At 30.0% G+C, this 16,712-nt stretch overlaps 1 protein-coding gene across 6 annotated transcripts in view; it reads left to right on the forward strand.

The window, feature by feature from the left end:
- The window catches only part of LOC145329346 (dual specificity calcium/calmodulin-dependent 3',5'-cyclic nucleotide phosphodiesterase 1B-like), a 92,845-nt gene that overhangs the window by 51,915 nt on the left and 24,218 nt on the right, over positions 1-16,712 (forward strand). For all 6 annotated transcript variants that reach the window (XR_013882877.1, XM_080173410.1, XM_080173436.1 and 3 more), the window contains 6 exons: positions 1,939-2,011; positions 9,869-9,966; positions 10,596-10,703; positions 13,239-13,387; positions 13,996-14,093; positions 15,000-15,069. Coding sequence is in view for 5 of the 6 variants with exons in the window: in XM_080173410.1 (XP_080029536.1) it covers positions 1,939-2,011; positions 9,869-9,966; positions 10,596-10,703; positions 13,239-13,387; positions 13,996-14,093; positions 15,000-15,069 (596 nt within the window). In the remaining variant the exon portion in view is untranslated. The remainder of the gene's footprint in view (positions 1-1,938; positions 2,012-9,868; positions 9,967-10,595; positions 10,704-13,238; positions 13,388-13,995; positions 14,094-14,999; positions 15,070-16,712) is intronic.

Raw genomic sequence — 16,712 nt, forward strand, 5'->3', positions numbered from 1 at the left:
AATAGTTAGTGGCGACTTAAAAGAATAGATGAAATGGAAGAAACCTAATGGATTATGATGTACCCCTTGTCCTAAATGATCCTTATTATGTAGTACATCATAAATAATAAACCAAAATGTTAAATTAACCTTTTGTATGCATTATAGGCTGTAAAAATGTCATTACTGACAAAATATCGACATGAAAAATTTAAGCTCTTTCTTATAGGGAAAGCTTTAAATAGGTCCCGGGTTTTTATTTTTATTTGAAATTGAAATCACGGGAGGGTTTTGTGCTATTTTTTGCCTTTTCCTACCATTTCAAATCCGAGCTCATAGATACCAGAATCGTATTCGCTGGTCAGTTAACTAAAAGAAATCAAATATCAGGGTTGATAAAAATATTCTAATTTAACAGCAAAGGATACTGAAATTGAAATTTATTAAGAAGCACTAATTGGCAATTTTAATCTTAGTTCTCAGCATTATAAGTGTTCAATTATTTTGATATAATATTTAGCCCCTAAACTAATTAAGGAGGATTTGTGTTTAGTAAGATATATAATTGTTGGAAAGAATTTTAATGTTAGAGGTAGACTTGAAATCTGCATCAAATTTTAAGGATTTTTTTTTTTATAAAATTCGTTTTTTGTATAATTCTTTATCTAAAAGTGAAAATACAATTTAATTTAATTAATTTTGACGGATTGAAAACTATCTGTACTCTGATTGGAGAATCTTAAGTGTCGTACAACATTCAACCAATTAGAGTGCAGGTAGTTTTCAATCCACCTATCACGGATGTCAAAATTAATTAACCTACATTGTATTTGCGCTTTTAAATAAAGAATTATACAAACAAGGATGACAACATCAATAAAAGCGAAGCTCTGAAATGGAAGGACAAACAAACAATAACACTTGTAGATTGTCAGAACTGAATTAGCAGAATATTAATGCATCAGTACAAACAATATTGTACGTAAATTTATTGCAAAACTGCATAAATAGATTATACTGTTTAAGGACATACTTACATTGGGACTTGTTTATAGAAATGCTTCGCTTATAACATTGTACCTTGTTGTAACAGGAATCAGTTTTCAAAAAAACCAGAAGAATCAGATAATTTTAACATACAAAAATTTGTTGTCAAAAAAGTTAAAAATCGACATGTTTAAAATCGACATACGGACATTCTGGTATTGATTATATAGTTGCTACGCTTTCTAAATTGTACCTAACTACTACATGGTATCATCATGCAAAGTTTGGAATCGATAGGACAATTCTAACCTGTTTAAATTAAAGAAAAGAGCTAACTGTGACGTACGGATGGAGCGACCCTAATTATAGAAAAGCTTCGGTTTTAAAAACGAATATTATAAAAAAAAATCCTTAAAATTTGATACAGAGTTCAAATCTACCACTAACATTAAAATTCTTTCCAACTTTTATATGTTTACAGAGCCATTTGCAAATTTCGTAAAGTTATTATATCAATTTATATACATTTATGTCGCTAGTAAAAGTGGCGGACTCAAATTATGACGTCAAAAAAATTAACCAATGAGAGGCCACTATAAATTTTACCATTGGTCAATTACAGTGTATACTGGCCTTTCATTGGTTATTTTGTTTACGTCATAATCTGAGTAGCCACTTTTACTAGCTTCTACATTTATGATTTATGTTAAAAAGATTTTATTTGAATATGGCATGTTAGTCATTACCACGTATATTATCGAAATACACGCTTCCTTATATGAAAAATGTTAAAAAAATTAACAGGGGAGAAATCATTCAATGAAAACTCCATTGAAAGATAATTGTCCATTTCAATTTAACAATGAAAATCTTCAAAAATCTTTCTAGTCCTTAGACGTTAAATTAGATGAAAATAAACAAGAATGATTAAATCGTAAATATGAATATGTTTAAATTTAATTTCTTTTTCAGTTAGTTGACGACTGGAACTTTGATATCTTTTCCTTTGCCAAGGCTACTAAGGGTAGTCCACTCATCTATTTAGGTAAGCTTATACTCTTAAAAATATATGACTGACGAAATTAGATACATATTCTCAATATTATATAACATAAAAATAAATATAGTGAAATAAAAGGCCTGTAACTAAATAAATGGTATCTCCCTATAAGAATCCAATAATGTAGTTGTGTCATTTTTCCAATATAGATAGACATACAAATGTACAAAATAGATTTCTAGATTATACATATTAAGGTATTTGTCTTTTTTTTTAAACAAAAATAATTCAAATAAATAATTGATAAGTGTTTCCAATGGATTTCTCGTATTTGAATTGTTTTTAAGTATTTTGATTTTCTTTAAATTAATTGATTTATAATCGTTATTACGGGTAGTCTTTAATACACGAAAAGAGAATTAGCTTTTATCATTTATGGGAGCTAATTTTACATTTATACTAAAACTTGAAGATATTAAGCTACTTTATAAATTGCCAAGTTATAACATAAAACTTGTAAAATGTGCATTATCTAAATCCTTTTAAAGTTGGTATAAAATCCTGCTTTAGTAGGTAAACTTGCAGGATACTAAATCTGTATGTTTTAGCAGTAAATTTAAAGACTTTTTATGCAATGCATTAGTATTCAAATGCTTTTTTATCTTTTACCTAAGTTACATAGTTTATCCGCTCATAGTCACTAAAGTGATAGTTTCGAATCTTCTCTGCCCATACACTGTCATAACTAAAGATGTTAAAAATCTGTACTATTACTACTATGACATATGGACAATAATTATAGAAATAGTAAGGTGATTATCTTGGCTCAATACATGCTGGGATGTTTGTAGCATAAAGAAACACAGACAGATAGATATCCTGAAACTATTATCCTCTGTAATTGTATTTGTGTGTGACGTGACTTTTGGTTATATCCAGGGGTCTTCTGGGATAACACAATGGACCATAAATTGATATACATCCCTAATTATCATAAACAAAATTACCCTTTTTATAGATTTAAATTATTGGTTGATAAGTTTGGACACTATTAGTTTTGAACCAACCAAAAGTTCACGACGAATATAAATTGTTATAAAACTTTAGTTACCAGTTTAATTTGCAGTCCCTTGCTCCCTGGGTTATATTTAAATGAAAAGTATTGTATGCTTGCTGCATTCTTATATGCTCTCTAGAATAAAGGAAGAAGATACATTACATATAAAAACAGACCATGTTTGAAAGAACGGAATTTTTTTTAGTAATGTTTGATAGTTTATAAGTATTTTAAGCCTAACATATTGAAAAAAGTAATTAAAAATTGAACTATTGATTAAAAATACAGATCCTAATAGCAAATGTAATGAAAAACTGCTTAAAAGTCAGGATATTGTGTCTAAATAAATCTATGTCTCAGTGATTTAAATGACGATTCTGTTGCCAAGGTACCAAGGACCACCCCAAACAATTTTGAGGGGTAAATCCCCCTCCCCAAAATAAATAATCCCTAACAAAAAAAAATGTTGACGCGCTTTGCACGCATTTTTAATACTGAATATTTAATAGTTTTTAAATTACCCCCCTAAATATTTTACCCCGGGGTTAATTTTTTTTTTTTTTTTGGGGGGGGGGGTAAAAGAAATTTACCCCTGCCAACATATTTCAGGGGGGGGGTAATTACTCCCCCCCAAGCAAATTTTACCTCCGGGGTAAAAATTTTGGGGGGAGGGGGGGTAAGAAAAATTTTCGTCGAGCTTTGCGCGCCATTTTACCCCCCCTAAAAAACAACTTACCCCAAAACGCCCCTGCAAGGTACAATACGGTCAAAGAACATAACAGACACAAATATTCAAATTTATAAAATGAATGATAATATTTTCCTTTGTAGTGCTCCAAATCCGATTTATACAAATGGAAAAAGACCGGTTCTGAACATTTATGTTATGGTTTTGTATGATGTACTGAATTTTAGTTTCCGAAAGTGTACCTAGCCTCCGCGTCCTATCTCAATATTTACTGCTAGCTAAAAAAGCTTCAAACTTCCAAAAATAAAATTTAAAGTTAACAAATTAAAATTTTGTATCGCTTTTCCCTTTGACCGGAGTAGCTAAAAATAGCGTTTGCAATAATTGGGTTATCTGCTGTACAACTTTGGAAATTAGTATAGAAATAGGCAATTCATTTTCAGTACATCTTTTGTATATATTTATTATTCTCAATAAACTTTTTAAAATGGTGTTTTTTTAGTAATTTCTAAGGCTAGGAACGATATATTTTTAAACAGACAAAAGTTTCTAAATTTTACTCCTCAAGGCCTTTCCTGGGAGCACCATGAAGCCATAGTTCTGATTCAATAGATATTTTACTCTCATTGACAAATAGATTTACAATTGTATGTCTGGTCGTTGGTAAAAGGTTGGTAAACAAAAAGTAAGGAAGCGAAACATGACTTTGACTGACTTATAGTCGGAAATTCATTATATAACTGGGGAAATGCACAAAAATATTTAGCCCACTAGCACTAATATGAACTGAGATAATACGTGGAGAGAACTTGAATGTCGTCTTTGCGTATTTTTTACTAATAAAATACATTTTTCAGTGGTCGCATTCTAAATATCAATTTTTTAAAATTGTTTTTTGTTTGGAAATTTTATTTAAGTTAGTTTTATCTGTTGTACTTCCCCTCTTTGCCCTAATATTTATACTGACATTTACATATTCCTTTAACCTTTAGAAGATATGTTAATTTTGGGCAATAAAAGAATAGCTGCATTCCCTTACATAATAATATCCCTTTTTAGTAGCGAAGCTACTCTATAATTTGAAATGTCCGTCTGTACGTATGTCTTAGTTTGGGGGAAACGTGATTTTCTCGGCTCCTATAAAAGATAAAAGGCTGAAATTTTTTGACAACATTCCCATTATTAAGGAGCACAATTAACTATAAAAAATCAATGGCAGTCGGACCGCTTTTTAGCAGGTTTTAGGCTATTTTTGTATTTTTCACATTTTTCTCCATATCCTTGGTGTTTATGGTCCAATATCCAAAAAATTTTCAGTTTTAGATATCAAAATAAAATTTCCTGTCATTTCAAGAAAACAACTATGACGGTCAGACTGCCTTTAAGCAGGTTTTAGGCTATTTTTGTATTTTTCACATTTTTATCGATACCTTTGGTGTTTATGGACCGATTTCCAAAATTTTTTCAGCTATAGATATCAAAATAAAATTGCCTGTCTTTTCAAGAAAACATCAATGGCGGTCAGGATGCCTTTTTGCAGGTTTTTGGCTGTTTTTATATTTTTCACATTTTTACTCATATCTTTGGTGTTTATGGTCCGATTTCAATTTTTTTTTAGTTAAAAATATCAAAATTGAATTTCCCGTTGTTTTGAGCATCCAGTATGTAATTTACTTTGACCGTCAGTCTGTTAGTCATAGTACTAATATATAAGTATTAAAAAAAAATTAAAAATGTTGAAAAGGTTTCGTGATTTTTCCCCAATATACATGTTTTTTACAACTAATATTTAAATTCTTATACATAATTTTTGTGCTTCACTACTTATGGATGTTGTCATCCTTGTTATACTTTAAATATAGTAATATAAGCAATGCAGACTATGTTATAGCACTAGCACATGTTATATTATGTAGATCTATTTTAATTAGTGAATAGATTTAGTAGAAAAGCTACTAAATAAATGGGGTATTCCTGTCCAGTTTTTTGTTTAGGAATGAATATTTCTTACCTGAGAGAATAAATGATGGACCGATAGGTCATCATTTATTCATTCCTAAACAAAAAACTGGACAGGAATATCATTCTCATTTAAACAAAAAACTCATTTTTTTATGCTAAAATGTGGTTTAATTTTGGTTTTTAATTTTCATTTATTTCCCGGCTATGATCATTTTTCTTATATTTTCTTTCTTTTAGTAATTAATAAAAATTATAAAATCTTCAAAAAAAAATTAAAAATCTTCTAAAATCATACCAGGGATATAAATGAGATACCAGGGAAATAAATGAGTTATTTAAGCAAACAAAATTTAGCATAAATGGATATTTAAATCCCAAGGTATTAAATGATCGAGCGTTAGCTCATCATTTAATACCGAGGGATTTAAATATCCATTTATGCTAAATTTTGTTTGCTTAAATAACATTCTATTGCAACAAAAAGGTGATGTTAGCAAATAATTTCTTGAATAAAATCATAAAACGTTTTTTCATTTAATTTTCATTTTTTTTCACTGTTGTGTTTTTATTTGACATTAAAAATAAAAATCATAAAAAATCTTCCAAATCAAAGAGAAAAAATCTTTGAATTATTGGTCAATTTAAGTTCAAAGATTTTTTATTGTAAAAAGTTAATTTTTTAAAAATATTTTAGAAAAAAAATCTTCTAACAAAAAAAATTATCATAATCCAAGATGGCGACAATACATGTTAAATAATATTTTCAAAACAAAAAATTAAAACTTGAATATCTTTTTTCACAGATTGAATTTCAAAAATCGGTCTGACAGTTTTTCCAAAGTCAGTATGATCTATCAAATGAAAAAGGTTTGAAACCGATAGAACATTTCTTTATACTAAAAAATATATTTTTTCCCGTTTTTTCCCACACTTCCAAAATATGAAATTCAATGAAAATTAAATGGTTCTCACGTTAAAAAAATTTTCTCACAGGTCCAAAAAATGAATTTAAATGAAAATCATATGTACCATTTAAATCAAAATAAATGGTTCCCACATTCTAAAAATTTTCCCACGCTTGACAATCTTGAAAAATGCTAAATAAATGGACATTTAAACAAACCAAAGATCGCGTTTTTTGCAATGGAATGAGTTATTTACATCCACTATTTAAGGGGTTGTTTATATGGGAATGATTATTTTCACAAGCCCGCACATCCGTTTGTATGTTACGCTTTTGGTAAATCGTCCTTATTTAAATTAAAGAAGCTCTTTTTACAAAATTAGAAACACGAAAAAAAGGTCTAGAAGAGCATCATTAAATGTTTGAAGAAAAGGAGAAAATAAGAGAAAATGGAGAAGAGAATGGATAGCTTACCTAATCAATTTACTGAAAGGTTACCAATCAATATCTCATTATTGATATCTGTATAATATAGAAATAATAGATATTGCAGATTATTCAATAGAATCCAATCTTTGTTGAAGAACACTATTTAACCTCCCCTCTTCCTCATTTACATTTAAAATCTAGATTCTTTTGTTTCAGTGCTTTAAAAATAAGAGTAGGGGTTATTAAACAAGCGTGGGTTGAGGGACATAGGAAAATTTTCCTTTAGAGTATGAGTCATCCAGTTTATTTGGTTGAGTACTATACAGAAAAAAGAGGATTTTGCTGGCTATTCTGCTGTTGTTGCATTTTACTAATTGGTATTCACATATTATTGAAGCAGCAAATAATTATAATAAGATAGGTTGGGGAATTATACCAAGTTAGGACTTTCAAGTACAATGAATTTACTAATTTAATATAAGTTAGGACTGTAATGACTTATTTGTAGAGATAGATATTTCCTGAAATAATATTTCAATTCTATGACTTCTAAAAGTATAAGAAAATAAGTGAAAATTTGATCTTTCTAAATCCTAACTATAAAAGAAATAGAAGAATATTATTATTATGATATGTAGTTGGAAATGGAAAAATGATTATAGGAAATCATTTACAACAATTTTATTATTACATACCATTTTTCTTTCATAAGATAATGTTAATTATATTTATTTTTTCGAAGGTATTATATAAGAATTGTTTAAAAATATTTCTTTAAAAGAATTATTAATAAAACAGCATCTATGAAGATTATGAGTGTCCATCCGTCCGTCTGATATTTACTCAGCTGCTGTATAAGATAAGTGTTCTTTTGTGCAGGGATCCTAAACAATTACACAAGGAATATAAAAACATCATTGTCTGTAATTTGATTCATAGGTTGATTTTTACCCAATTCATTTATATAATTTATTTCTTTTGTGTATTTTCATTCTGCGCTGCTTTTATACATAATTGACCTTGTTTGTCTACGTATTATTACTGTATCGCTCTGTTATGACTTGAGATCTTATACGTGCAGTCAAACCATAGCGATCAGTAATCGACCCACAACTAGCTGTCCGATGAGGAAGAAACCAGAAGGTTTACTAATCTTGTGCATTTTAGGATGAAAACCAACACTCTAAAAAAATATAAAATACATCAGTTAAAATGATACAGATGAATGCGATTATTAGATCAGACAATAAAATGATCATAATCGATTTAACCAAATACAGAGCATTATTCATAAGCGTATTACTTTGAAATGATCAGGTTACATAGGCACGATTGGTTTTCATTATTAACAACAAAAGAAATAATTTGCTTTTTACTTATCGGAGAAACTTTTTACTTATCGGAGAAACTTTTAGTGATTTTAGGCCTTATACTAAGCACGAATGTAATATTTTTACCTGGGTTACGTCTCATGCAAGCCGGACAAACTTACAGCAGGGTTTCAACATTCCGTTTCAACATTCAAAAAATATCCGTTTCTGCATTCTCTGACAAACAAAGGAGAAAACGCGCTCAGAGAATCACAACAAACTCTTGCATGTGAATGCCGCAACATCGGAGGTAACATTTTAGAGGAAATGTTGTCTTTTCTGGACATCGGAATAAGGTTTAAGGAACACAAAGAATTTTCACAAAGAGCATGACACATGACTCGAGGTATGCTTCCCTTCTGATACAATTACAATACTAAGTACAGCACAATGCAGAACAAAAAACTACAGTTATATAACATCATATTAAATATAGTTGAATTTTTAATACTATAAAGATTTACTGTGAAAAGAATGAACTTTTTTTAATCTCCGCATTATTATATCATGTTATTTATAATAATCAGGGATCTCAAGGGATGGTAAGACTATGGACAAAACATTTTGATAAAAAATCTGCAGATTAAATTACTGGTGGAATAGTTTGGACACTTTTGTTTTTGATAAACAACAAAAAATTTCCTAAAGTGAAATAAGTAAATGTGTTTATAAGACTTTGGAGATCAGTATAATTTACAGTCCAGTGTCCCCTCACTACTTTATAATTACACTATCGGCTTCACCCCTAGCCTCTAGGGGTTTTCCCCAAGAGGTGATAAAAAAAAATTTGGTGAAATTCGTAAAAGGACCAAGGAAATCTTCTGCATAACAAAAAGGACCAAGGAAATCTTATGCAAAAAAAAGGACCAAGGAAATCTTCTGCAAAAAAGAAAATTGGGGGGGGGGGATTTTCATTTTTTGGGGGGTTAGGGGTGTCCCACCCCCCAAGAAAATAGCTTAAAACCACCACAGGACCGATAGGTATATACCCTGAAGAGTAGAATCCAATCAGTTCAGTGGTTACCGAGATCTTAAGCTGCAGACGGACGGACGGACAGACAGACAAACATCAAGCTACTTTGTATTATAGATATCATGATTATACAATTTAATTAGAACTTTGTGATATGAGAAGTTTTAAAATCAAATATAATTTACAAACAAGGAAGATTAGATTTCATAAAATTTGATTAGGTGATAGACAATGATCAATAATCCTTTGCTTTTGAAACTCTATATGTTAACTTTATTTTATGTTATTTTATATTGTTAAATTATCAAGGTTTTGTGATTATTTTTTAAATAAAAACATGTAAATATTCTCATTATTCTTGAATCCTACCCAAACAACTACAGGAAACTCTACCACCAATAAAAAATAACATTTAACTTAAAGGTTGTCTAAAGTACTCTTATTACAAATTACAAATGGTTGGCCAATAAGGCACAGAATAACAATGTTTTGTCTCAACAATGATTATATTTTGTTTAGGTTACCATTTGCTACAGATCCATGGGTGTTTGCACAAATACAAGATTCCTCCCTCCACCCTGGAAACATTACTGTCACATCTAGAAGCTGGCTACGCCAGGAACGGCAGTTCAAATGCTTTACAGCAAATATTTTTAGTTGCATTATCATTTCAAATGTGTAAAAATGACAATAAAACTAACTGTGAGAAAAAAAATATTGCCAATTATAAACCTAATATTGACAACAACAAGTCAAAAATCCAATGTCTTTACTTTTTTGTTGTTGTAGAAATGGCAGCATCCTTTTTAGTATCATAACTACTTTTTTCCTTTCGTCTTTCTACATTTCTCTAAGAAACCACCAGTAGAGGGATAAAATGACGTCATAAACATGAGGGATTATCCATCTCTTTTTTAGAGGTTTTCTTTCCCACTTCTCCTCTCATCTTCCTAATTTTTATGACGTCACATGATAATTTCGAGTTACTCTGTCCCTCTGCAACCACCATAGTTTCTCGACAAAAAATGCATAACATGGCAATTGTATAAAGTTATTCCAAACCTCTTGTAGTATTTGTTGGTGAATCACATTGAATTTGAATTTTGACTCTTTATTTTTGGTTTAGTCAAGGCTAAGAAATATTAGGCATTTACTTAATCGCCAGAGTCAAAAATATTTTATAAAGTGGGTAAAAGGTTTAATCCAATCGCTGAATGATATACATAACAACTGTACCGCCTTCGCTAGGAACCAGAACCCGTACCACAACAACCTGCATGCCAGTGACGTCCTACAGACAACCCATTGGTTCATCTCACAGACAGGACTCAAGGATTGGCTCTCAGATTTAGAGGTAACAGAGTCAAATCTATATTAGCGGTGCTTAGCAAGCACAGAATCACCCCCACCCCTCCCTAATTTTTAAATAAAGGGGGGAGGGGAAGTTTTATGATATCATAGATAAAATAATGGGGAAGGGTAGTCCCGTCGGGTTAGGTCATAGCAGATATAGGCACCGCAGTGTTTAGGCATAAAGAAAAATCTACCCCGCTTATTTTCAATTTATTTTTAAACATAGGGTGGGGGGACCATTGCTCGCTTTCAATTATATTTAGTTACAATTGACATCCATTCAAAGCAAATAATTTCAAAGTTTTAAAATTAAAAATTTTGTTTTCGCTTTTTATACATTATTAGACATTATTTAAAGTAGTTTAGAACATTAAATGTTATATATAAAAAATGTTAAAGAGATTAAAGAAGGGAACAAATTGTTTTATGTGTAATATATTGAAAATCAAGCCTAAAAACTCATCCACACACAGTGATTTATTATGCATTCTAATAGAATAGAAAGGGAGGTATAACAAATTGAAAAAAATAGTTGTGCTTTACTTTAAACTTTTATGTTTAATTTTGTCGTTGTAATGGAAGGGATGTTTATGAACTTAATTCAAATCAAATTTTGTGTTTATTATATTTAGTCAATAAAAAAAGAATTTCTCTCTTTGTTTCCCCGGAATACCAAAATTTGAAATATAACATTAAATGTGATTTTGATATTTTGTGTCACCACCTAGGTGTCAATAAAACAGAATTCCTCTCTTTGTTTCCCCAGAAATACCATTATTTATTTTTTATACATAAAACAGGTTAAATAGAGAAAATAAAGAGGGACGGATACTTTGAGGGAAGTTTTTGAGAAAACCAAGTACAAATACGTCCAAGTAGCGAAGCAATGCAGTTTCAGTTAAGTCAATCAAAGAACAAAAAAAAAAATTTTTCGGGGCGGGGGGATTTTTCATTTTTTTTGGGGGGGGAGTATGAGTGTCCAAAAAATCAAGAAAATAGTTATAAACCTTCCCGGGACATTTGAGAAGCTGCCCTGTTAAGGAAAACCCGTTCGGTTTAGCGGTTAGCGAGATCCTTCGGTACAGACACACAAACATCCTGTTAATTTAGTATAAGGATATATACATATATGTATTTGAATGTGCAACTATCCATGCCTATATATATATTTTACCTTTTTTAAAAATTTTATTTTTCCTATTAGTTTTTACTATAATATCGTAACTCTTGTCTATAATATCTATTGGTATAATTTTGTAGAGTGTGTTATTTAATCTATTTTCTAAAATTAGATAAAAGGATGGATTACAGGATATTATAACAGATTTCTGTAATAGAGTACTTTTGTCAATTAATAGACACTAACGACTGCGCCTTTAGCATCTAAGGGATAGACAAGGCCAGTAAAATAGCCTAAAACCATCCTGTGAACTTTGTTAAGCTTTCCTAAAATATAGAACCCAATCAGACCAGTTGTTATCGAAATTAAGCTCTTTCTTGAAGTCTATAGCACAATAATTTTTTAATACTTTTTTGAAAAAAAAGGCATTTAGTTTTCACTTCTTCCACCAATTTAACATTTTTTATACTTTCATGTTATTGTATGGCCTTCGGGACATCTAAACGAGATGGTACTTAGTTTGTCTGTCCGTTCGTTTGTATGTTAGTTAGAAATGGGGAGCTGTACTATTTCACCCAGTTTTATTTATTTTGATAAAGCTTTCGTATTTTTGTATTTTTCTTTCAGTTTTGAAATTGTATAATTGAGCCTAATCAATCTTGGTCACTACGGCGTCCGTATTCTGTCATTCGCATTTCCGTACGTCCTCCGTCCGTCCCTATACTATAAAAAAAAACTCTATTTTTGGCTTCAGTAGGGCTAGATGAATGGTTCTTTTAGTTTTAAAATCCTCCTGCTCCTAATCAATCTAGGACAGCGGTATCCGCATTCTGTCATTTGTATGTCCGTATCTCTGTGTATCCGTCTAGGGCTAGAAGAATGTTTGGTCCTTTTATTAATATTGAGGTAATTTTTGAGGGCAGTTTAATTTTTATATGTTTAAGGTTTGTATGACTTTACAGGAAAGGACAGTAATCTTTTTGTCATTTTAAAATGGAATCAGTTTTCATGAAAACTGTTCTTGTTTATTTTTCTTAAAAATAAAAGAGTGATTGTCTAAAACTAAATAATCTATTATCCATTTCGTCACACCATGAGAGTAGAAAAAATTATTTAGATAAAAGCTAGATTTTATATTTACATTAATTTATTGTAAAAAGGACTATAGTACGAATTCAAAATAAACATTCACTGTTTCTTATTGAAAATATCTATAATATAAAACACATATATTATTACTGATAAGTTTGCTTTATCTTAAAAAAAAACGTTCTATGCAGTAATTTGATGTATATCTGTCAAAGTAGTAGAGGATGTATGTGTCTATATGAAAATTTGCATAACTCTACAGTAATCTTTGTTTTGTTTTGAAAAAATACGATTTTTTATGAAAACTAATCTTTTTGTTTTATTTAGGTGTTTGCACTGTTATTCTCCGCTATAATCCACGACTATGACCACTCTGGAACTACGAACAATTTCCACATCCAGTCTGGCTCTCAGCTAGCCATGCTCTACAACGACAGGGCAGTCCTGGAGAACCACCACGTCGCTGAGTTCTTCAAGTAAGATTTTTAATTATGACCAACAACCTCAAAAACCTCTAGAGGACAGAAAATATTATTTTGGTAAATCTCAGAACCAAATCTTGCTAGTGAAGTGCTTGTTTGCGCGTTCAAACGACCAGCAGATGGCCAAAACTTTGATAGCACAACTTTGTCAGGATTTCCTCTTTATGCCTTGTTGATTGATTGATTGATTGGCCTCCAGTACAACAAGCAGAAGCACTACGTCTTATGCCACAGTCGCGGGGTTAATTATGATCAGTAGTTGTTAGAAAAGACAGTAAATGAAAAACTGAGTTTAAACTTAAGAACTCAGATATTCGAACAACCGCTAGAATTACAGCTTTTCTGACTTTGAAGTAACATAATATTTAGTAAAGCATGGACAAAATACAATGTAAATAAGTTCTTAAATTAAGTGAATGCGTAATACTTAATATTTTGCCTTTTTTCTAGGACTCACTGATTCAAAATCAATTAAAAGTTAATAAGATAATTTAATAAACAAATTTTTTTATCTGAAAAGAACTGAAAAATAACGGACAAAAACACCTTTATGTAAAAAAGCTTTGCGTTTAAAAGATTAAACAATAATTTTATGTTTTTAGGACAATGAGCGAAAACGAGTGCAATATATTGAACAATATGAACAAGGCAGAGTTTAGAGAATTTAGATCTCTTATGATAGAGATGGTACTACATACAGGTATAACAATAGGGTCAGGTGGCTAATATATATTTCTAGAACATAATATAATAAAGTAATGATTGAGCTATTTCCTCAAATTTACCATTTACAATCCTTATCAATTCTTTAAAATCTTGCTTTTATTATAGATTACAATTTAAAACGATTTTGTTTCTTTTTTTAGAATTCCTGTTTTCCTTTTGTTCTTTTTTTGTTTTATTCTTTTTATCTTTTCTGTCTACTTGAGTGTTTCTTGATCCTGCTAAAAAATTCATCTCAATTGAATTAAAACAGTAATATGATACCTAATAAGGAGAATGTCTTCAGCATGAATTGAGCGAAACTGATTTAAATATTGGAATAGTAATTACTGACAAAAGTTTTCAAATATAAGGGTTGTTGTCTGTAAGTCTACATTTCATTGGATATTGATTAAATGACAACATCTGGTGGCATTGATTAACCCTTACTTTACCCAACCTAACTTAAAATATGGACATATATTTGGTTTTACACTTGTCAATTTTAGAAAAGAACCTAAGAAAATTTGCTTAAATGTAAAACATTACTGAAATCTCTAGTTTGATTAAAGCAAACAAAGAAAATTCAACTGAATCTAAGTTTAAACATTTCATGAGGAAATTATTCATATTTCATTAATATTCTACAAAATATTCGTTCCCTCACTTCCAACTTTGAGAAGAAAACGTAAAAAATTCATTTTAGGGAGACTTTTACCTCGGGGTGATTTCTCTTGTACCCTCTCCAAAAATAATGATAGACCTTCTAAGGACCTATGAGAATTTACACCATAAAGGAGAACAGAAAAAAAGTCAGAAATACAGACGGACAAACATCCTATAAGTTTCATAAGGATGATTGAAATTCAGTGTATGGCCATGATATGATGATAATTTTGTTTAGACATGTCTATGCACTTCTCCCAGTTAAAAAGTATGAAGTCTTTGATTCAATCATCACAAGATAGAACCAGGTATGATATGATTCAATCATCACAAGATAGAACCAGGTATGATATGATTCAATCATCACAAGATAGAACCAAGTATGATATGATTCAATCATCACAAGATAGAACCAGGTATGATATGATTCAATCATCACAAGATAGAACCAGGTATGATATGATTAAATCATCACAAGATATAACCAAGTATGATATGATTCAATCATCACAAGATAGAACCAGGTATGATATGATTGAATCATCACAAGATAGAACCAGGTATGATATGATTCAATCATCACAAGATAGAACCAGGTATGATATGATTCAATCATCACAAGATAGAACCAAGTATGATATGATTCAATCATCACAAGATAGAACCAGGTATGATATGATTCAATCATCACAAGATAGAACCAAGTATGATATGATTCAATCATGACAAGATATAACCAGGTATGATATGATTCAATCATCACAAGATATAACCAAGTATGATATGATTCAATCATCACAAGATATAACCAAGTATGATATGATTCAATCATGACAAGATATAACCAGGTATGATATGATTCAATCATCACAAGATATAACCAAGTATGATATGATTCAATCATCACAAGATAGAACCAGGTATGATATGATTCAATCATCACAAGATATAACCAGGTATGATATGATTCAATCATCACAAGATATAACCAAGTATGATATGATTCAATCATCACAAGATAGAACCAGGTATGATATGATTGAATCATCACAAGATAGAACCAGGTATGAATCATCACAAGATAGAACCAGGTATGATATGATTCAATCATCACAAGATAGAACCAGGTATGATATGATTCAATCATCACAAGATAGAACCAGGTATGATATGATTCAATCATCACAAGATAGAACCAGGTATGATATGATTCAACCATCACAAGATAGAACTAGGTATGATATGATTCGATCATCACAAGATAGAACCAGGTATGATATGATTCAATCATCAAAAGATAGAACCAGGCAGACATATGTCTACTTGAAATCTATTCAATAGATCTTTGACGATGGAAATTTGAAACTGTCGGGTCAATATTTCTTTAATATTCCCCCTATTTTCTAACTGTCCAAAGACGTTTATAATAATTAGGGAAAGGGTTGAATTTGGACAGGAAACCTAAATATTAAAATCTTTTCTAAATTTTTACGATCCTGAAAGTTAATATTTACTGATATTTTCCAATAAATTTTTTCGTTTCGTCAAAATTTGGAAAAATAGCCAATATGGCTGTCTAGAAAAAACACGAAACCTCTACACCTAATATTTTCTCAGTGTTTTTTTTTACTTTTTATACAATTTTTTTTAAAAATTAAATATTGATGAGTTTTTTATTTTTATAGAATGAATTATAAAAAAAATAATATTGGTTGATTGGTTTTTGCGATATCAGAACTCAGAACCATATCAGTTATACTTTTAAACAATTCAATAAATATGAAAACTTTAAAAATTAAATATTGATGAGTTTTTTTTATTTTTTTAGAATGAATTATAAAAAAATAATATTGGTTGATTGGTTTTTGCGATATCAGAACCATATCAGTTTTACTTGTAAACAATTCAATAAATATGAAAACTTAGATATAAAATTTGTATAATAGATAAG

Source organism: Acartia tonsa, chromosome 1 (genome assembly GCF_053477335.1).
Source record: "Acartia tonsa isolate MP-2025a chromosome 1, ASM5347733v1, whole genome shotgun sequence".
Lineage (NCBI taxonomy): Eukaryota > Metazoa > Arthropoda > Copepoda > Calanoida > Acartiidae > Acartia > Acartia tonsa.